This window comes from Homalodisca vitripennis, chromosome 7 (genome assembly GCF_021130785.1).
Source record: "Homalodisca vitripennis isolate AUS2020 chromosome 7, UT_GWSS_2.1, whole genome shotgun sequence".
In the NCBI taxonomy this organism is placed as follows: Eukaryota; Metazoa; Arthropoda; class Insecta; order Hemiptera; family Cicadellidae; genus Homalodisca; species Homalodisca vitripennis.
Window position 1 is genome coordinate 91817536 of NC_060213.1, and position 23542 is coordinate 91841077.

General features: G+C 28.7%; 1 protein-coding gene across 1 annotated transcript in view; it reads left to right on the forward strand.

The window, feature by feature from the left end:
- Positions 1–23542, forward strand: part of LOC124366802 — a 43239-nt gene that overhangs the window by 16458 nt on the left and 3239 nt on the right. The window contains exon 2 of the mRNA XM_046823403.1: positions 1751–1824. Coding sequence (XP_046679359.1) covers positions 1751–1824 — 74 coding nt within the window. The remainder of the gene's footprint in view (positions 1–1750; positions 1825–23542) is intronic.

Sequence of the window (23542 nt, forward strand, 5' to 3'; positions counted from 1 at the left end):
ATTGTGAGGGTACATATGAAGTTCACGTCACTTACATTTGCTCATATAAATGAAGTACAGTAACGTAAGTACAGTAGCTATGATGGACAAGGTTAGATTGCACAACTCTCATCTGCACCTGTACTTCCTCACAAGGCTCTGCGCTTACATGGAGTGACCTACATCCTCTCAGCTCTACTAGTTAATAATTAATACACTGACGTGTTATATTCTCAAAAAAATGTAGGTTAGTTGTCGATTAGCCTTCATTCTCTTATTTATTCTATGAATTACTTTCTAATAATACTTATGTTTAAAAATTCCATATTAAAAGAGCAATTGCATTATATCAAATACTTTTACACGTTAAATCTTGTTACATCTCCGGTTTTGTATGAAATGCTTGTACGACAAAATAATAAATATGTTAATATGTTATAACCTAATAAGTAGTGGACCTAAATAAATTCTCTGCATATTATGAGCGGTAACAGAAAGTTAAATCATTGGTTTTGTTTTTTTGATGTTCATGGTTGCTATGGTATAATTACAGTTTATTTAAATACATATGATACATTCATCAACTAATTTACGTCTTTTCTAAATATAGTTCATATGTGCCATTACCCAATGAGAAAATTCAATTGGATGAGATCTCGTAGGCAGATCACCTAAACGTCATAACGTTTATAAAACTCAAGACACATTGAGAGAAAGAACTTAGTTGTTGGCAAATGAATTTTGTAAATTAAAAGTAAAAAAATCCCTTTTTAATTCTTTGAGAATCATTAACAAAGCGTGCACTACACGACTTAGATAATAATAAAGTGCTTTTGTACTTTTCAGACAGTAATCAAAATTACCTTTATTATTACGTATACGATGTACGAGTACATTAAAGTATAAGCTGATGTTCCATATTCCTTCAGGACCTTGTGGTAAATACGAAAAAGTGGTGTATTCTTTATTTTATTGGGGCAAGAAGCAGTACACTCTGTTTGGTTAGATAAAGCACTGCTCTTCTACTTTGTGTTCTATTCCACCTTGCTTGGATAATCTACTTTCGTTCAGTGTACAATGTAGAGTTAAAGGAACTCTCTTAACTTACTTATACAACATAGGTGTATTAACATGATAGGTAAAACCTAGACTGGATGACATGTTTACCTACTAAACACCAATAGTCACCCTTTATGTATAGATTCAAATAGTTTATTCCATTACAATAATAAAATGTATTGTAATGACATAACAATAAAAACTCAATTAGATGTATAATTTTGCTTCATTAAAATTGATGAAATGTTGTGTCTTAAGAAACCAACTATAAACAGTAACGCTTAAACCCATTAAATTCGTACATGTTAAGAACTTGACAATCCTTATTATATTTCTGTACTTCCCTGTCCATCTGTGAAGTAACCCTAAGATATAAATGCCTATAGTCTTGAAATCTGGTTTATATTTTTCTCCTGGTTCAAAAATATGCCTTAAACATTTCAGGGTCAGATAGTTAATTGCTGCAATAAAAGGAAGGTTGAATAGAGCAATATCCACAGATATGCTGAATAAACCCGTCCTAATAGAGCTACGATATTTTAAAACCATACCTATTGAATTGTTTGCACAGTACGAGTACTATATTTTAATGCACACATAATAATAATTAAACTTTACAGATATAACAGAAAAAACATCCCGCAGATTGAAAATATAATGATTATAAATGTAAATGCTATTATTTACAAAGTTTGGCCGTTATTCATTGCAGATTGATGAAATGTCAGGTTCCATGTTTGAGACTGACAGCACGACAAGCTCCCAGCTCAGACAACGGCACTAATGGTTTGAATTGATCACTACCGGAGACCAATCATTGTAATACGTTTTTCCAAACGTATATTACGGTGACAGCTTTGTAATTTTAGTGTAATAGGACATTTAATGTTTATTATAGCTTTCACTTACCCAAATATCTATTCATATAAAAATTTTATGGGGTTACATTATTATTTATTTGATTACACAATCAATAAAATTATTGATTAAAATTAAAATTTTGGAATTCCAAGAAATATATTTAAAATGAACACCCGGAACATGAAATGGATTAATTATAAATCATTTTATTTTCAAAGAAGAGTTCCAAAATCTGGATTAGTGCGTTATCTCCTGGACCGTTTATTACACTGTTTTGCAAGTATAGTGCAAACGGAAGACCAAATGAACTTTTACAAAAAATGGATTGTCCATGTATAAAGTAGAAACTTTGTATACACGTAGATCTAGTTTAATACGGTCTGTTATATCAACCCTACAACAAATTACTGCTTATCTTAGGTATATCTTATCCAATTTCGTGTAGTATATAAAGGGAATGAATCTATAATGGATTTGCTATGTAATTTTCTATCACATAATAGCCGGGTTTAATAATCAAAATGAGGGGCTTAAAGTCCAAACTCATGATATACTTATAACATAACAATGTTTTTGATAGTACACTCTTTTCCTCATAAAAATAAAATGAAAATGTGGTAATATAACTAAAATTACGAGACTATAGATGAAAATATATTATGGATTATGGATACAAAATTAAACAATGAACCTAATTATTTCTAAATATTTAACTGAGATTAATTTTCTTTGAATACGCAACAAAAACAGTCATGCCGACATAGTTGTACAATACAAAGTAAGTTTTACAGTACACTGCAGAAGGCATATCTGAGACACCAAGGAAGCCCTTCAATTAGTCTCTTCCGCCTTACAGCTAAATAAGAGCCCTTGGTTTCATGTCGCGTAAGCTGGTTGTACAACTTCTTCTATGAAAACCCGCATTCATTAACCACGTAACTTTCTAAGAACTATCAGCTTTTGTTAGATGTTGTGCTAATTTTTTCTTTTTTGTACCCATGAGGGAGTAAGAATATTAGCTGAAAACAATAGGGTAACTGTACAATATTGTCAGTTTCAGAAGTAACTTTCGTTTAAGAATATTTTTAATTGTAATATAAATGCAAAAATTCTTGATAAATTAAACTTTTACATTTGGTATTCACTGTTATATATCTACGTATATATGTAATGGTTATTTATGAGTTAGGCCTACATCAAGGACATTCAGTGTAATGTCTATTAACACTAAAATTGTTATATCATCGTAAATTTCATTATTTACATTTATTTATTGATAAAATAAGATTTCATGAGAATGCCGGTTTATAGGCATTTTGTCTTTTTAAAATTTTACATTTTTAAAAATACCAGATTTATTCGACAGTCATCCAATCCCGTCTTTTGGTGTCAAGTAAACCGATGTAAAAGTAATCAATTAAAAATATACTTATAAATACATTTTATTAAAGTTATTAACAGATAAATATACTTATAACCTACAAAACAAACACCCGCTATTGCAGCCAGGGTGTGATAACTGCTGAACGAATGACTTTAGGATAAAACCTATCGATGGTGAATTATTGTGTTTCTAACTCATAGCTGGATATATTTACTCAATTTTTGCTATTTTTCTGGTGCTAATCGTGTCCTGTACTTACTATTAAAAAGTGCAAAATCCTGCTATAATTTATTTTCTATTATAGACTTTCTAAAACTGGCCCCTATATCTGAAGGTAACTTATGTCAGTTTGGTGTTAGTAAAACCGATCAATCTTGGAATTATTTTGGCTCATTTATATTATTTGTATTATATTAATTTAGTTAGCACAATTTTACTTTTTTACTTAATTTACAAAATATTACATACTATAACTTACATGTAACCCAATATATATCATCCGATTTAAACACTGATATTTAATTTGTATTTTTTAACTAATATTAAGTTTAATATTGACTAGTTCCTATGTCTAAGTAATTTGCAAATATAAGTCGTTATTCATTGAATTTAATTGGAATAGTAAATGAAAAATCACAGGAAATTTAACCTAATAAACAATCTTTACCATTTAGCAAGAGAATTTCCTTTTAATATAGATAGTTATAATCAGTTTTACTGATTTGAGGAAATACTTTTAAAGTTAAAAAGTAAGGTGTTAAATAAGCTATATTGAGGAGTCTTTCATTTACTTTTAAGTTTACCTTGTGTTCAATTACCATTCTTACATCGGAACCCAAACTATAAAAAATATAAAAAAATACGAACCGGAAAGCTGGAACTTTAATTTCTGTAATAATTTACTATTAAATTTTCTAAGCATGTTTTATACACGGTTTTGTAATAACAGATTTGAACTGCAAATATTATTGAACAGATTTTCGTCAAAAGATTGAACTAGTTTAAAGATGATAAAGCAGAAAGATATTTTAGTGATGTAGACGAGTTAGTACAAATAATGTCCTTTCATTTGGTTAATATCTTAATTCTCGTCATTTCCTTAGTGTTTATCGGTTTCATTAGTTGAAGTAAACATAAATCTCTATAATTTCCCCTCAATTTAGAATTATATCTAAAATTATGTTAACCATAACTAAAATTACTTCATCTTAAAATTACTGTATTGAAATAAGTGTAGCTGTAAAGCACTATAAAAAATTTTTCTTTAGTAGTGGTTGTTTTTATACATATTTCTTGTTAAGTGATACATAGTTCTTTCATACGTTTTGCAATCGTTTAAATTTATTTTTATTTTACCAGGAAAGGATGCACCAACCTTTCTTGCTGGTGTCCTACTTATACCACCACGAAAATAGCATTCATAGTTATATGCATTAACGATACAGAAGAAGTAATACGTAATATTTGGAAACGATTTTCTTGTGAGATAATATTTAGTTATTAAAAACATAATTTAATATAACTTTTGTCTGTAACTTGGGTCATTTATGTGAGTGGGTTATGAATAATTATAGAGCAATTCTGGGCTATCTAGAGGTCATATAAGGACCAGAAATATTGCAAGTATGTGCTATCTCTAACCACATCAGCGAGAGAGGACATATTATTGTACAAAATATCTATCTTAGTGTGGATGCACCAGACATTGTGCAACTATTTACTCTCAACAAAGATGTGTCTAAGCGTGTGTAATTTCTCTTTCGATTGCCAAATAATGCTTAAATAACTTACCTCTAAAATAAATGACAGTATGTTACTTTTTAGACAAGTTAATTCTATAATGTCCTCGTTACAGGGAAAATGTAAAAGGGGAGGTAGAAGAGTGTTAGTTTCCTGGAATCGTGAATAAAAGTGATGTTATAGTTTGGCATAACTTTTCACACGAGTAGCAAATAAATGGATTCAAAATTGATACGAGACAAAGTAATATAACAAATTTTTAATTACACTAATAATATGTGATGATTTTTTCGAAATTTATTTTGAGCTTCAAAACATATCTTACCTTGATTCATTCATAACTTGTTCTGCAATTGTTTCTATTTAATGAAAAAAGATTAAACAGAGAATATAAAACACTATAGTAAGTAACAACTGAGTTAATAACATTAACTAGCAAATGATTTCAATAAACCCATAATAGCTGTGAATAAAAATATTAGGCTTTGAAGTAAATAAACTAGAAATTTGTATTATGTTAAAGTAATTGTTAGTACACTACTTTCCATCATAAAAAAACATGAAGTGTGGAAACATACATAAAAATAAAAGGGTTTATATGAAAATATACATAGGATTATAGATAAAAATTAAAACAATATAACCTAATTAATTAAAAAAATTTGAATGAGATAATTTAATGATACTTTTTTACTGTATTATGACATATTTATGCTAACACAGTTTACCTACTTAAAGAAATTGTTTTGTAGTTCACTGTGGAATGCATCTCTGTGACATGAATTTAAGCCCTCCAATAAGTCTCTTCCACTATGCAGTTAAATAAGTGCCCTAGGTTTTCATCTCGGTTTCAAACTGGCCGTACAACTTGTTCTATAAAAACCCGCCTCATTAATCATGTAACCTTATAATAACTATCAACATTTTGTTTTGTTTTCATATTGTTCCTTTTTGTCCCTCATCTAAGAATAAGAATATACCTTGTGAAAAATTATGTAATTGTAGATTAATATCACTTTTATAAGTTAATTCCATGTAGCAATATTATAAAATTGGGAATATATTTATTAAATAGTTAAAAATATTGTCTAGGTAATTGTTATGTTAGATTCAAATAGCAGACAAAGTCTCGTAATGTATTTTATTATATAAATAGTCGTAAATATTTCTATTTAAAGTCAATTATTGACTACAGATGATCCGAAGAGTTTGGACTTCAAGGTATTTTTCTTGGTTAAATTTTACACTATAATTAGAGTAATGGCTACCATTCTGTTTTTTAGGCGTCAAAAATACAAGTATATAATAAGCAGTTTAAAATATACAAATCAATACATGTTAATGAATAAAATTTATTCAAAATAAATTTAATAGTGTAATACGTTAGTAAGAAGTGTACATACATTTGTTATGACGCCAGGGGAACATATAAAAGTTGTGTTTTGCTAGATTGTATACTTCAGTAACATATTAATTATTTTATCTATTATGAAAATCTCTATGGCCAACGTTGGATGGATTATTAAGGTACTGAAACTGATAAATTTTAGGGGAATTTCATTTATGTGATTCGCCAAAATAATACCTATCCACTAATTTTACTCAATTCATAATTGTTTGAACATTATCGCTATTGTATTTACATATTTATGAAGATTTAAAAATGAATACGCTTTATTATATTGACTTGTTTCCTCAACTTATAACAATATAGGTTTTATCTATTCGACTTATCAGAATAATTAGGGCATAAAGAAATTCTAAAACAGTTAGTATATAGTATTAGAATTCACTTGAAATAAATCTACTCGTAGCTTAAAAATATTGTAAATGAATAAGCCACGCCTAAAAAAGTTGCAATAGGTGGTACGTAGCCGATAAAAAAATGATCATTAAACGTCAGGATAACAGAACACAACAAACACAATATTCTTACAGAAAAGAAAAATTTACACACAATTTTTGGTGCAAAGATCTTCATATGAATTAGGATGAAGTCAACGTAATACATCGGGAACCGCATTTTTTTAAACAAAATTAATAGAGGCAACATATAATAAATTGGCAGACCAATCAGGCAGTCAACCATCTGTCAAGATTAGGCCGCTTTGGTTGCCAATACTAAAAGAATGACCTGAGAATAAAACCAAAAGTATCAAACAGATTAGATATTTGCAAAAAACCAATGCAGAGTCACAGTATGGCTTTAAGAAGTTTATGTAGCATGAACAATAGAAAAGATCCTATTCCTGTCTCCCTCCCTTTTCATTACCGCTATATTGTTACTGCCGTGACGGTGGCTATTTGCTATTGGCCGTTGGTCAGTCGTAGGTGGTTTGTCAACGAATGCAGGCGTATTGTGCTCTGTATTCTGTAGTTTAGTTTTAATATTTAGTCCTTTGTTTAGTTTTTTATAAATTTAATGTTTTAGAGTTAGTGAAGGTGACACACATGGTGATTGTGATTCCTGACTTAGGCGTGTCACAACGCCTGCTTATTTGTTTAATTTAGACTAGTTTGTAATTATGTGTTAGATTAGTTATTCACCTGAACAAGGGATCAGATTGCAGATCTCGAAACGAAGCTTCTTATATTGTTCCGTTTTCGAAATATTCTTCACACGGATATAAAGTCATTAGACCGAAAACAAGTTGATGCATCCTACAGAAAAACAAAAGAAAGTTTTGTCAGCATACTTGAATAAGAGGTTTTTAATACGCTCAGAAATAATATATGATATGCACCAATTTAGAACTTTTCTATATAGTAACAAAGTTTCATGGATTGTGCAAGTGTGTGGTCTTATGCGTGTTCTATCTCTGTTTGGATGCTGGTGGAAAGGACAGAGTGCAATTGTACACGATCTCTGTCTATTGTAGTAGTGTTTAACTTTAGAACAATTATAGAGTTAACGCTGTATCTCAATTAAGGTCTTATACTAAATATATTTGTTCTGCACAATGTAATATGTATTATTCATTACTATGGTAAAAAAATAAATGTATGGAATTGTTTAGCTTCTTAAAATTTTAATAAAATATATGCACATAAATATATAAAGCTACTCTTAAAACAATTCATATAATAAAGAGAAAAGTTGTAAAATGTTTACAAAGTTTTATACTCGGTCACGGGTATTATTCAACTTTAATTACTCTTTAATAATGAGGAACTTATATATTTAATCCATTTCAAATTTTATAAGAAAAGGTTTCACAAAATGTATGCTCTTTAAATTCTGCAAAGCTTTTATAAGAAGATTACTGAAATGCATACTTCCATAGTTAATATAGCAAACTCCATGGTAACTCAACAAATAAATAATTTACGTATGTTATCAATTTAGGGTATTAAATATAAAATCTTTTAGTTTAACTCTGTTTACTGTCATATTGAAGGAGATAGTTTGAAGTTTTCCAAACATTAAACAAAAGTATTGCAATATATTTTGAAATATTTATTTAAATGTACATCCTTTGTGAGGTAAACTAACTTTTCCTTAGTTGGATCTTTGGATCTATATAAATATACTAATGTTATTTACGTATCGTTTGGTCAAGTACGATGTAATACCAACACCGACCAACAGTCTTTGCGGGGATTATTCCTGTATTTCAATTTGTATTTTTTTTAATTGTGCTTTTGTTAAAAGAAATAAATGTTAACTTGATTTGAATATATTTGTTTTGCACAAAACTAAATAACCTTGTAGATGTAAAGACAGTAACGTCTTTATCGATTGCTGTATTATTTGCAAAGCGCTGAATTAAAGGTTTACCTTGCGTGATAAAGTATATTACGTGTAATGTAAATGAAGAGGGTAATTAAAACCCTTTGCTTCTACAAGGAGCTCCGTGGCAAAAACCCTCAAACCTTCCAATTAGCCTGCTCGTCTTCATGATGATTTAAACCATATATTTCTCTACTTAAATTGCATTATTATTTTACCTATAAATAATTAATCCTTATAATATATTACAATAGAGGAATTTTTAGGAAGCAAATGTTTAACTATATTAAAATTACATAAACACTATTTATAAGCTATAGCTATTTCATAAGCAATATTGATTCACTGTAAACAGGATTAAATTATGGTAAAGTATTTATAAAGGCAATTTTTTATTGGTTTATGTTTATAACTGAAGTAAACAAAAGGTATAAATGATAATATGAATGAAAAAGTGTGGTGATTGAAAAAACTATCCTTGTTAGAAACTAAATCATCTGTTACAACAATAAAACTATTTGCATTATGATGTTGAGTTAACGAAAAAATTTACATTTTTATTATTGTTAGGTAAACTTTAATATATGCATACTTATTCACACGGACAGCATGTTCCAAATAACAGATTTCTAAAATGTGTATTTTTACTGATATTTAAACTATAGTAGAATAACACGTGCTTCATTACTAATTAGTAATGTAGGTATTACAATTATTTGTTTAGTCTAAAAAATTAGGCTAATACATATTTGTACGACATACGTATGCAGAAAATGCAAAGATTAAACAAATATTGTATAGCTCTGTCTTAATTACGAAATGATAGTACAGTATCTCTTAGCTATAAATTAATAAAACGCCTACAAACACTTTGCAATTGGTATCCCTAACTAACCAGGTTAAACTCACGCCTGACTTCGGTTCAGCGTGGGAGGCATCACGCTCACTGTACAGTAAACAAAATCCTAGCTGGAAATCACAGTTGACCGATTCTTTGCAGTTTAAAAATGTATCCAGTATTCGTATATGCTTTATAATATTATGGTCATCTGAATCCTTGTTCATTAAGAACAATTAGAACAATTTAAAGAAGAAAACGATATTTAAAAATTGATTGTTATTGCATTAAAAGCTTACAATATAAGACATAGAAACAACTGACCAGAAAGACTGCAATAATACACTTACTAAACTAGTGAAACACACCAATATAATACACAGTTACAGAGTTAAATCTCTTAATTTAATGTTTACATGGCTTTGTTTAAACTTTTGTTTTAATTTTGGTTGAACTCTTTGCTGTGACACATACAGTTTGATATAGTTTTGTTGAACTATTTCTTAGAAAATAAACTTATTTATGATTTTATTTTTGTTTACTCATAACACCGATAATAATATAGTCATTTGACCAAAAAAACACATTAAGTGCCCCTCACTATTATCGAGAACATCGATGTTTTTTATATAATAGAAGCTCTATGCTAAATGTTAAGTCTATGGGTTTGTAATCCTTGAGATATCGTGCTGACAGATATACAGGTAGAAAACAAACGGTTTCAGCGTCTCTGGTGACATGCTTAAACGGTCGCCTATTTAATATAACAATAATGCTTATATGTTACTTGTAGCAATAGTTAAAGCATAAATTCTGTCTTACTGCTTAATTATTAAATAGTTTATGATTTATAACATTTTCTATTCTCGCTTGACTCAATAAAATAAGTTTTGTTAGTTATTTTCGGAAATAAATATACAATAAAAATTCGCATCGAAGATACACCTAATTTACGTTGTTCAACTATATTTAATAGCACATATAGAATACATTTGTAGAAAAAAATTATCTCTGACAAATAAAAACACTTAGATTGTATTCTCATGTTCACTTGTTCACTGAAAAATTACACAAGCAAGTCCAAATACGAAAGATTGTAAAAAGTATGAACAGGAGAACGTAATGAATGGAAATTGATTGGATACATTTACAAACAGAATAGCTAATTTTGTTGAAATTGCATGTCACAGGACCAAGGCAATCAGGTATATTTCTCTTTGTCTTTATTTTTCATCTCAATAGATTTATTGTAGTGAAGTACCTCCAAAACCGTAGTAATAATTCATTTCAGTGTCAGTTTGTGTCAAAACTACCGATGAATTATATATTAATACTTTTCACTTTTATGTTGGTGATAATCGTTTCAATAAAATTAGAATATTTCCCATATTTCCCTTATGACAACAAACTAAAAATGCACTTACCTAAACCGTACTTTTTACAGATACAAGAAAGAGGAATTAATTTGGAAAATTAACCTTACAATTTTTAATATGTTGGATAAATGACATGCTTCCAGTTTTATGTTACTGTTAGTGAAATATTATGAGTGCTCTACACACAACCCTAGCGTAATATGCCTTAAAAAGGTTATATACAAAATTACTCGTGTTATTAACTTAAGATCAAAATAAAAACGTTCTCTATTTGCAATCCATATCTAATGAAGACATAGACAATTATCGAAATTTATATTGCATATATTCAATTTATAAAGTATATCTTACAGGTCAGTTCATTCTCGATATATCCTTTGGACGAGCAAAGAGATAGTCATAAAATAGGTTTTTTTCATCTCCTAAAGAGATAAGACAATAATTATTAATTTTGTAAGGGGTATTGTAAACATGACGGGTAACAACATACCTTATTATGTTTAGTGCTTTTAGTTGGCAATAGAATATTATTATGCCAATTTGTATTTTAACCACATATATTCAATGAGTTTAACTACTCATACAATTTACAATATTAAACTCCTAAACTAGGTTATTAGTTTCTTCGAGTATTCATGGCTCCCATTATTAACTGAGTACAATAGCGGTTGGTCGGTGAAAATCGACTTTTTATTAGCTTTCTTTCTGAAAGAGGATTAAATCCAGTTTTGAAATGTAAGCCTCATAACAATGCAAGTTCCACGTTTTTATTATCGTTCTAGAATAACATGGCTACAGATTAGTGTTGTTGCCAACAATGTATTTGCGTAGTTTTAAATTCATCGCTATAGTAACTATTAATTTATGCTAAATATTTAAAATTTTGATTGAGTTTATAAACGAAGACCACATGAATAGTAAGTCTATCTCGTCTACCTTTTTAAGGTATGTTGATTTAATTCAATAAACAACAATATTAATTGAAATGTTACTATTAATTATTTATTATCTTATAATATACTATAATTTCTATGTCATTCTTTGTTTAAATAAATTTGTTTGCCAATGATGCTTCGTGGCTTATCCTTTTATTAAATGAATGCTATTTTATATATTTACAGTAAAATGTATTAAATAAACTATTAGAATATAAAGCACTTTTTTATCATTCAGCTAATTACGTATTTGATTTTTTACAGGTAAAAATTATTTCAGACGCATTAATTCATTTTTTTGCCTTCATCACTCATGAGTTAAAAAAGAATTTTATTAATATTCGTAAGAAAGTCATTAAATGATATTTAATTTAATCAAATTTAATGCCAATATTACTGTACTAGTTCATAATTGTTAGAATTTATTAGTAATAGCAATACTTTTAACGACCAAAATATGTAGGTTTATTTAAAGAGGAATATTGTTCTATACCAGAAAATTTATTTCCCATTCTGTATGATGTTAACTAGAAAATATATTTAGAAATTTAACATCGCTTCTTATTAAATAATACTTTAAAGGCGTATACTATTATTAGGGAAATGCCAAAAAACAGAGTCATTCGAGACGCATTAAATTATAAAGGAAAAGTATGAGTTAACTTTTACAAGATACCAGGTTATTGTGTAATAAAAATGAATGTAAAATGAACATCAAGAACTAGATAATTATTATGTTGAATAATCATAGATATGATTTTATATAAACATTTTGTAAATATTTTTTTATTTCTGTTCAAATAATGAATTCGCTTATGTTTATGACTTTGTTTAGTATGGCAGACTATAAACTTGTATTATAAATGTTACTCAGATATAAATTAACTATGAGGTACAAAAAATAAACTGGCATACAGTGGTTTGCTATCAAAATCTTATGTAATTGAATAAAAGTTGTAGGTGCGTAAAAGACTTTTAATTTTAAAATGTTAGTGATACATAATATTATCACTTTAACATAAACTAGTAAAAAGACAAAATATATATCGTAATTTTATCTTTCTAACGAAACAATCTAAATTCTTATACAAGTAATTTAAGTCTATACAAACTTTACCAATATGTCAAAAATATTTGAATATTAAATTAAAAAGCCCAAAACAAACTTAGACCAAGTTGGTTTACGTTATATCAGCGTTTGCTTTAGGAGCTAATATTATAAAAATATCCAGGCAATAGTACTGTTTTTTGTTACAGGCTATGCTGCATGCTGAATTTCAACTCAGTAGCTCATTTATCTGGCTAAAAGTATGACTATATGATGTGTTAAAATTTCATATTAATTTAGTTATTCTGTTTTGAAATTTTTCTCATCTGATGTTGTCTTTTTGCAACATAGTTATCTGTGAGACGAAAGTAATGAATCTAACGATCAACTCTTTACACGTACTATTATCAAGCTCGGTTATAAATATGCAAAATATAAAGTCATGTAAGAATACAACCCCTTACCTACCTCTAATCGTGTTTGTTTGGAGTTCTCGTTAATATGATCCGGGATAAGAGCGCCGCAATGAGGTTTCTTATTTCCTATTTCGTTAAATCAATTTTTGTTGAGCTAGTATAATGGGCACAGACAGCAGATAGACAGTAATGAAGATTTTCCAGCATTTTAAGTGATATAATTCATTAACGCTAAGTTATTATAGTATTATTGTAAATGAAACTGGTTTTATTAAAGCTTTACTTCTCATTACTTCTTTCCATAGAGACACTCCAAATGATCATAAGTTGTACGCCATACCAATTTGACAACAGCTTTTTACTTTCTTGATATGCCCTGTATACAAACAGATAAATAATACAGAATAGACGTTTTTACGTCCTATGGCTGACAAATTATTTATTTTGTTATAGGTATATAGATTAATTTAAATTAGTAATATCAGTGTCACATGATTACATTATTTTACATTGGTTCTTTTAATACCTGTACAATATTTATATTTTACAAGCTTGTTTTATGGGTACGGCTATTAACATTATACATGGGCAAAATTAAAGAGTTAAAGAGTTAAGCATATATGTATATATATATATATATATATATATATATATATATATATATATATATATATAAAGTATACAGAGGCCCATGTGCGTCTACCTCGTGTGGGATAATTTATTGACAATAATAAAATAAATGGACGACGACATGGTATAATATAAAGAGAAAACTGTCTGTCTGAAGGAAGTTATACTAATGAAATGAGGTGTAGGCAACGTGTTTAGGTTTACTACTAACTTACATTAATATCGACTGACTTTATAGATAATTATCATTACATAAAGAGTCTATCACGTAAAGAGAGATAGACAGACAGTCTGAAAATAAACTTTGTCAGTCTCCCTGAGTAACATGATTCGGTAAACAGGTAAACAGTTGCTCAGTTAAACATAGATACAAAATATTATGATTTGAATGTAGGAGAATCATTGTTGACGTAACTTTTAAATTATCCTAAATTAGCTGCATGCCAGTAAATAATTCCGACGGATACAATTTTTTTCAACTACTCAGTTTATTTACGTGACAGAAACAATATTTCATATACTATCTGCCGATAGCTAGTGTGGAGGGATACAATAAAAGTGGTATGACATGTATACCCCTTCCAATCTTCATAAGGGCCATATTTTAATACCATGGCTGAGGGCTCACCTAAGAGATTGTTAATATTCATATTAGACTCTCTCTTTAAAAATTGTTTTCATCACTGTTTACTAAAATACCTACTTGTATGTATATATATATATATATATATATATATATATATATATATATATATATATATGTATATACACAATAGATTATGAGAACTAATTGTTAATTGTTCTCGTGCTAATAACGGAATAAATAGCAATGGCCATAAATATACACATTTGACATATTATATTGGTCGTGACAGAAAGGCCAGATTAACATTGAAACAGGAAATATAGATATTTTGAAACAGTAATTCTTGATAATGTATAGCAGTTTACTATATTATAAATACTTTAACCGTAAACACTAACAAATGCATCTACATTTGGTCCAGTTCCGTTTCTAAAATACATAAATTCACATTTATTACATCGTAGGTGCTTTAACTCAAAAGGCTAGGATTTTGATTCTATGATTTAGCAAAGGACTATCATTTATCTTTTGAGCGTTTAGGATATCATTTAAAATATATGCCCAGAATGTCCACCTTTGAAAGCCAAAATTGGGAGCGAAGCCAAGAAGCAACTGTTAGTATACTGCATTGTCTAGAAATTGCGACCATGTTCATTAGTTCTATAGTAAAGAATATTTGTAGTCTTATATGAGTATTATACATACACCTCTATTTATTTTGGCGTAATCGTGAATGAATTGTGTTAACTTTTACTACACAAATTTACAAAATGACATTAGCACATATCCATCATCATAGTTGTGCTTTAATTTATTTTGATATATTTATATGACGAATAGAAGATTTGCCTTCATAAATGACCCGAAACACACGTCATCTGCTGTGTGGGGGTTCGCTCTTCAATCTACACTTAGTTAAGGGATGAAAAGGCCAGGAAAAACGAGGGTGAAAACATCCCCTACTTAAACACTCCCCTCCCCTAATCTCAACCATCTATATAATGTAAACAAGCTCTGGTTCTCCTTGTTTCATTCATAGTCTAATAGTTATTTAAGAAGATGACATATTTATTGAATAAAACACCATTATAATTAAGAACAAGTCGGTCGCTCCTTCCTAAATGTTTGTATGTTTATCTTGTTAATCTGTGCTACAAAACTAAATAGAGAGATCGAAAACACAATACACTTGCTTTTTCTTTGTTCTAAAGTTTTAGAAATTAAGTGGCAAACTAAGCGGTTATGTTGTCCTAAAAAGTCGTTAATCATAGAATAAACATTCAGTCAGATTCTTTAATGTTATGATGTATCCTGTAGAATTTATAACAATATAACTTTAAAATCTAGAGCTAGATATATTTGATTCTTATAATTATCTATTAAAATATCTCAAAAAATAAGTGATTACCAAACATCAAATATAGAACACGCTTAATTGCTACAGATAACATCGAGTTTGACGATAGTGAACCTCATTCAATGGCTTTTGGTCAGTTAATTGTAAACAATTTTATGTTAGTGTTGTGATATTCATCCGTTGTGGCACAATATCACACAATATATACACTTGTACAATGTAAATTATCAGTATGTAGTATTACATCATACTTAGTTCAACAATACAATTTGTTATATACTAACAATACACTTTGACTATATTACAAATCAACAGAAGCTCCAATCTAATCAAAGACTATAGGCGACAAGGTGCGTGATATAGTACTACCTTGTCAATGTTTTTTTGTGCGGGAAATAGAAATAACGTTTCAAATTAACAAAATATAAATTGAATATATACAATTGGTGTCTATTTTAAAGCAAACCGAAAGAATACTCTGGTTCTTGTAGTAATTTTTTTGATAGATTTTATTTCATAAACGGATATTTTTATATCCGGATATTCAATCTAACAGCTGCTTATTTATAACCAAACACTAAACGGATACAATATGTGCTTAAACGTTATCACTTGTTATCCAACTATTAGAGAATATGTTTGTGCACATACATAAATTTATTTTTGGCATGCATATATATTATACAAGCTATATCTAATAGTTAAATGATATTTACTATGCAGCATAATGCATGCGGGCTTTATTATTCTATAATTAGTTTTCTTGTTCCGTATATTTTCTATGGAATAAGGTAGTTTGAATAAACTATGATTTGCAGCGTATCTGTAATTGATGAAAATACAATCTTTATAGTTGTAAGAAGTTTAGTTTTAAAAGCATTTCAATTACTGTAGCTTCTATGTTTTTAAAGAATATTACCAGTGCTTTACACGGAATTTTGGATTTTGCAGTAACTGTAAACTTTTCACTCGTTAATTTGAATCCTGAATTGAGCCCTGATTTAAGGAAATTATTTAAAATCAACCTTCTGTGTTGATAATGAAGTAGCTATTATCCTAATGAAATGTTGTTTTGTACTTACAAAGCGTTATAGATTGTTTGTACGATTTGTTTCTAAAAGAATGTTTTATGATAATATTATAAAATTTAACCAGGCACTGACATTAAGAGGTACTATTTAGTATGAAAAAGTAATGAACCGTAGGATATAAAATTCTAAAATTTGTTCATTTCAACTATTCAAACAGGATTAAAGTAGTCTGTGCTTTCCATGCGGTCTTACTCCCTAAACCAGACACAAGTGATTTTAATTACTTAACAACCAATCTAAACATACTTTTGTGAAAATACAAGTAAATAAAACATTCAGTTTACACTTCAACTAAAATGTGCCTGTACTTTGATGATGATATCAGAGGGAAATTGAAGCTTACTTCACTACAACAATCGTTTCATCTAATTGAAATATGTTTTTATAGCAAATTTAACAAATGTTACTTCCTCTTAGACTTTGTACACAACCATTTCTATTGAACCATTTATTCTCCCAATACAAGTAATAATCTATTTTCTATCCGTTTGTTGTAAAGTCAATTTCTAATAAATTATAATTTATAACTCACGCAAAATAGTTTTGGAGAATTTATGAATTTGTTTAATATAGTCTTGCAAACGAACGAAAGTGTAGTCTTAAATATACATCATTTCATATATCTTCAGTTATATATTCAGTTTTATCTTTATTCACAACCACAAACAAAATACATACAAAGTACATACTTGCCAAAATAAGGAATTTAACTTAACATAAAAATATAAATTTTTATTTTCCTATGAGATAGAAAAACTTAAATTGTACTAACTCATTTATTTTCAAAAAGTTTTCTTAAACGATTAACCTTAAATAAAATTATTGATTATACTTGAAATAATAAATTAATACCAAAACCAAAAACCTTATCATAACCCTGTAAATGGTGCTTTTTGCAGTATTTATGTAATATATAATTAAATACTCCAATGCACATGTATAATTTATCCAAGTTTTATATCAATTCTATATATAATACAAGGAATAATATATTATCTTTGCAAGTCAGTGTGGACGGATGACATTCGTAGGTATTATGTAATAAGAATCCCCTTTTAATCAGCTCTCTTACCTAAAATTCTTTACGAATGTCCCGAAAAAATTAAGCTCCTGAGCAATTGACTGTATTTGATAAGAGGAAATCCTCTTATACATGTACAACTATTTAAGCAAAAATTTAGTATTAAATGGTTTATCTTTGCTTTTTAATACGAATGTAAGTGTTTTAGTTTGCAATCAATTCAATCCTAAGATATAATGTGGGGTGGGGATTACTTCTGAACTTCTTCCTTTCTTCGTCGGCTATTTTTGGATCCCTTCAGACGAATATGACCCCAGATTTCAGGAATAAAGTCTGCAACAGCGTCAGATATACTATGATGTTTAATGATTAGTATTATTGTTTGTAGGATGAATGTTTCAAGCGTTACTTTCAAATTTAGATTTAAATTACTGCACGCTACTCAGCCTTGGTCTAAAAATATGGCTCAGTCTTATGAAGCTTGGAAGGGCACACATGTTATAACACTTTTATTGCATATCTTCACATCAGCTATGGGCAGAGAGTATAAAAAATATTGTTTCTTTTACGTAAATAAACAAACTAGGTGAATAAAAGTTTGCAGTCAGGAACAATTAACAGGAAAAAATGGAACAGGCTCACCTATATTACAATTGTACAAGAACACAAGCTAATAAATAAATTGGATTTTGTATAAAAGAAATGTATGCAGATGATATATTTGTCTGTGGGTATTTTTGTTTTACACAAACAAATTACTTCTTTAGACTCAGGGTATGAGGGATCTGATGTTGTTCCTTTCACTTCATATCTCGTGTTTCTCAAGTAAGAATTACTGCTGCATTTGTTTTTAAATTTACGTGTTATCATAAAATATGACATTCTCTTAATATATGGTCTTAGTGGAGCCTAAATTATTATAAGAATTATGAAAGTACTAAAATTTTATGCTCCAAAACTTGAAGTTAACAGCTATAATTTGTTGCAAATGTGATCATCATGATATTGTTTTTTTTAAATTATGATGCCCTCAAAAGCTTAAGCCTTAATAAAAATATGTGTATATATATATCTGTAAAGTCTCATTCAAATATCTATTTTCTGACTATCCTAAATATATCTTGAAAACTAAAAGACAACCAGACTTCAAATATTTCATACAACTTCATTAATAAATAAGCAAAAGTATATAGTACATGTATTTGTATAAATGAATATTAACGAAGCCTGACTTTCCGCAAAGCATAGCAATACATATTAAGCTACAAAACATAGAATTTTGCATAATTGTCTACCAATAAAAGGAAACTTCCGTGTTTCTTCTGCCCTTCTTTTTTTTACTGAAGGATAATTTCTCGAGAACTAATTGAAGCTTACTCTTTTATATTGAAGCAAGTTCTTAATTTTTACATTGTAAAGATTTAGTTGGATATGACGATAATGAACGGAATTTAGATTGCACTTAGTATGACGTAAAGATGCTCAGAATATCCTAAGAGCACTCTGACCTGTGGAACGAAAATATTACTTAAAAGTTGATTTCTCTAATAAATAAACACAGCGATATAAATGTTTGTGATTTTTTACGCGAATGTTAAGTAAATTTAAGGGACCTGTAATCTCAGTGAGATGTCTAAAGAATATATAAATACACGGACTTGAAAATTTGCCTCTATCCTCATTTCCTAAATAAAAGACGTCCAGTTAGCAAATGATGTTTATGCTACAATGAAACTTAAACAGATATAAATAAATAAATATGATGATAGTTTATTACTAAGGAGACATATTTAAAAAAGTTAAATTTTAATCGGTACAAATATTGATATTTGTTACATAATAATCTCATAGTACTTTATATTTCTTGGGATTGTGGTTGAGTGTAACCGCTAACCGCTGTTCACAGGCGACCACAAACCGCAGTCACTAGTTAGTGACCGGCGACAGTCAGTACTTGCCGATACGAAGGTTTTTACTCGGCCAATTACCTAGAGGCTGCTAAATTCCCGTTTTGTCCGTGCCTTACAAAGATTTACTGCTTTTATTAAGTGAATAGACACTTAATTTTGTAGCCTATGACATATTACACAACGGAACAAATATTAATGATACATTACGTAATAACAATATACTAATAACTATCTGAAAATTGATATATTTATAACAAAAACGTCAATTGGTTAGCAAACAATTTTATTGTTTATTGTGAAATTAATGCTTAACTTTTAATATATATATATATATATATATATATATATATATATATGTATATACACACACACGTGTGTGTAACATATTGTAATATAAAATTATGTGTTTTTTGGAATGTAACCTATTAATAGAATTCATTGCAGTATTTTAGCAGGATAAAAAGGGTTAATAATAACTGATTTAGCAGGATAAAAGCGATTTTGTGCTTATCCATATTTTGAGTAACATTAACTCATCCTCCTGGAGATAGTCGGGATGTGGTTTAAATAGGCTATATGTTCTATTTATTAAAGAATTTTATGTATTCGCAATAGGTTTACATTTATAATATTGATACGAGACCACATTGTAAGCATGATGATTACTACACTTCATTCAAATACTATCATTATATTTTGGGAAAAATAAACTTTACCCTGTAAGTTTAACCAATACTTAGGTAAACAGTGCTTGATCATAGTGTAATTCGTATAAAAAGGGCAAACTCTAATATTTACAACAAATTAAAGGACAGTTATAAAACCAATCTTAGTTGTTTTAGACTTGTATACCTGTATATGTGTTCATAATCAGGAAAAATGGCAAAATCCTCTATGGCACACTAAAATAATTGGAACCAACTAAATTACACAGGCCATAGACATAAAAAACTCACATATTCTATTGATCGTGGCAAAAATGTATGCTCAACATTGGCGTCGGAAATATAATTATTTTATATCCCACAATGCTTGATAATGTTCAAAGCTTAAAATATTAGTAAACACGAAATTTCCTGTGAATTCCATTAAGGTTACAAAGCGGAAAATTAAGTTATTAGCCAATAGCAGTTTCGCGTAATATAAATATTTTAATCTTACAAATTTACATATGTGTCTTAAATATGCATAATTCCGTTTCTATAAGCTAAGGACTTGAACATATTATTTATCCCCATTGGCATAAAATAATGATGTTAGTAGGCCTACTAAATCCGCTAGAGGTAATATTGCGGATGCTTCAAGCATTTTTGGAAGAAATCTTTGCAAGGTAAGTGCGGAAATACGGCATTCATAGCTATAGTGCACTCTAAATCCCTTTTTAATCCACTCCATGAACTAAAATCGATCCGTAATGTTTCAATAATACGAGGCTCCTGGAAACTGCTTTTTGAATGTATTTTGAAACAGGAAATTCAGTCATATCTCTAAAACTATATAAGCAATAATAAGTAAATAATTAGCGTGAGAATGATAAAATATTTTTACTGACAACACGTATTACCAAAGCTAATTTGATAGTACACGTTTTTTTATACTAAAGCAATTATGTTACCTAACAAACAATGTAATATTAATATATAAGTTTATAACATTAGTAGTTTATTTCGAGATTATTTATGTTAATACAACTTAGAACAAAGATTTACAAGAGAATGTTTACTTAGAATATGTCAGAAGTAACAAGTTACTCTCCATGTGACAAAGTTTCACGTTATTCTAACAACGTCTACAAATGTAAACTTGATAGATCTACTGATTAGGCTGGGCAGGCTATTTTCGGAGACGTAATAAATTAGATGTATGACGGGGCATATTTCCAATATTATCTTATCAGAATAAAAAGAACAGTATGTATTTACTGCCCGTACATGCTCAAATGCATATTTATTGGCAGATCTTAACAAATTATTATTGTTTTTTACCTAGTTGATTTTCTAAAGTCTTTGTCCTTTCTTGTTTTATATATATAAGATTGACACGTCTTATTATTTTTAATTAAGTTTAATTACAATAGGAAGTATATAAAACTAAGTTTGCAGTTACATCATTACTGTTTTATGGCTGAAGGAGTTATACTTTACTTGTTCGTCCACACAAAAGCATGCATCAAATTATATTTTAATTTTTTCAAACGTAGAAGAGGCAAACAATTTAGTTAAATAAATACTTTTATCCTTTTGAATAAAAATGTAAAAGATAGTTAAAAAATCATGATTAAGTTTATTACAGTGGCTGAATCGGTTTGCCCGATTGAGTGAAAATTTTCTGGAAATAATATGTGCCTTATTTATTTCACTAAGCAGTTGAGTGTGTTTTAATGTGGGCCGTGTTAATTAGTAAATCATATGTGCCAATAAAGCTGTTAACTTCTCCAATTAATTTTAACTTGGGCATTGTTAATGTCCTTGGCTGTGTAGAGGTTTTATCATGTAGGAACTTCATTCGATAAATTGACAAATTAATACTGAATTAGTCCTGACTACCAATGAATATTATAATAAATACTACGCAATACCTTTTTTATCTTTTTTTATAGTGAGAATTCAAAACATTTTAGAAATAAAAGTTATATTTTATAGAGAGTTAAGAATTTTTAAAAGAATGAATCACAAATAATACAATAATACAAAAAGAACGAAAAAAAAACAGATTGTATAATGTATAGTTTTCGTATGCTTATGGATTATTTGTAAAGATTTTAGCCCTGTTTAGCATTTTTACTAGCGGTCACTTTTTACACCAATATTAATATAGTACATTGATTATTATGATTATTGAAAATATAAATGCTAAACAACAGGATATCCAGTAAACCATACAAAATATAACGACATACAAACTGGCATTACTCTGTCGTTGCACTACGGAGTGTTCTACATATGTAACAGAGAATTATGTACATTGCTTTGGAGTGCGTCATTTGCTTTCTTCCCACTGTTGCATATAAAATGAACTTTTGTTATATCTGTCTCCATTAATTCCATATTAAAGAATATAGTTTCTTATAATCCTATCCAAATGTGATAGCGTAATAATCTGAACTAAGAAAACAAAAGCAGGACGAAATAGTGTAAGAAGCCGTTTGTACTTCAAATGCATATTTATCATCCATATTTATTTAGTTACCAAAATTAAAAATAGGAGACAAATTATAGCAAGAAGCAGTAACTAAGTTTAAATAAAAATTTTAAGAATTTCTTATTAAACAAATGAATGTTCTCAAAGTTAACTTTACGACAAATGATATATTATTATGTTCCATTGTGTCGTGACAAATATAAATATAGTAAATATTTTATCCAATTGCATATTACTCGTCTATCTATGGATATATTTAAAAAAACCTAGCTATTGCGGTACATTTACAGTAGCTGAAGGGATAAAAACGACGTTATTGGGAAATGACGTGAATTAGCAAAATATTCACGCCATGAACACAATTTTAGGAAAGAAGCAAATGAAATAAATACAATATAAAATTGAACTAAAGAACAATACCCCAGACATTATTCTCAAAT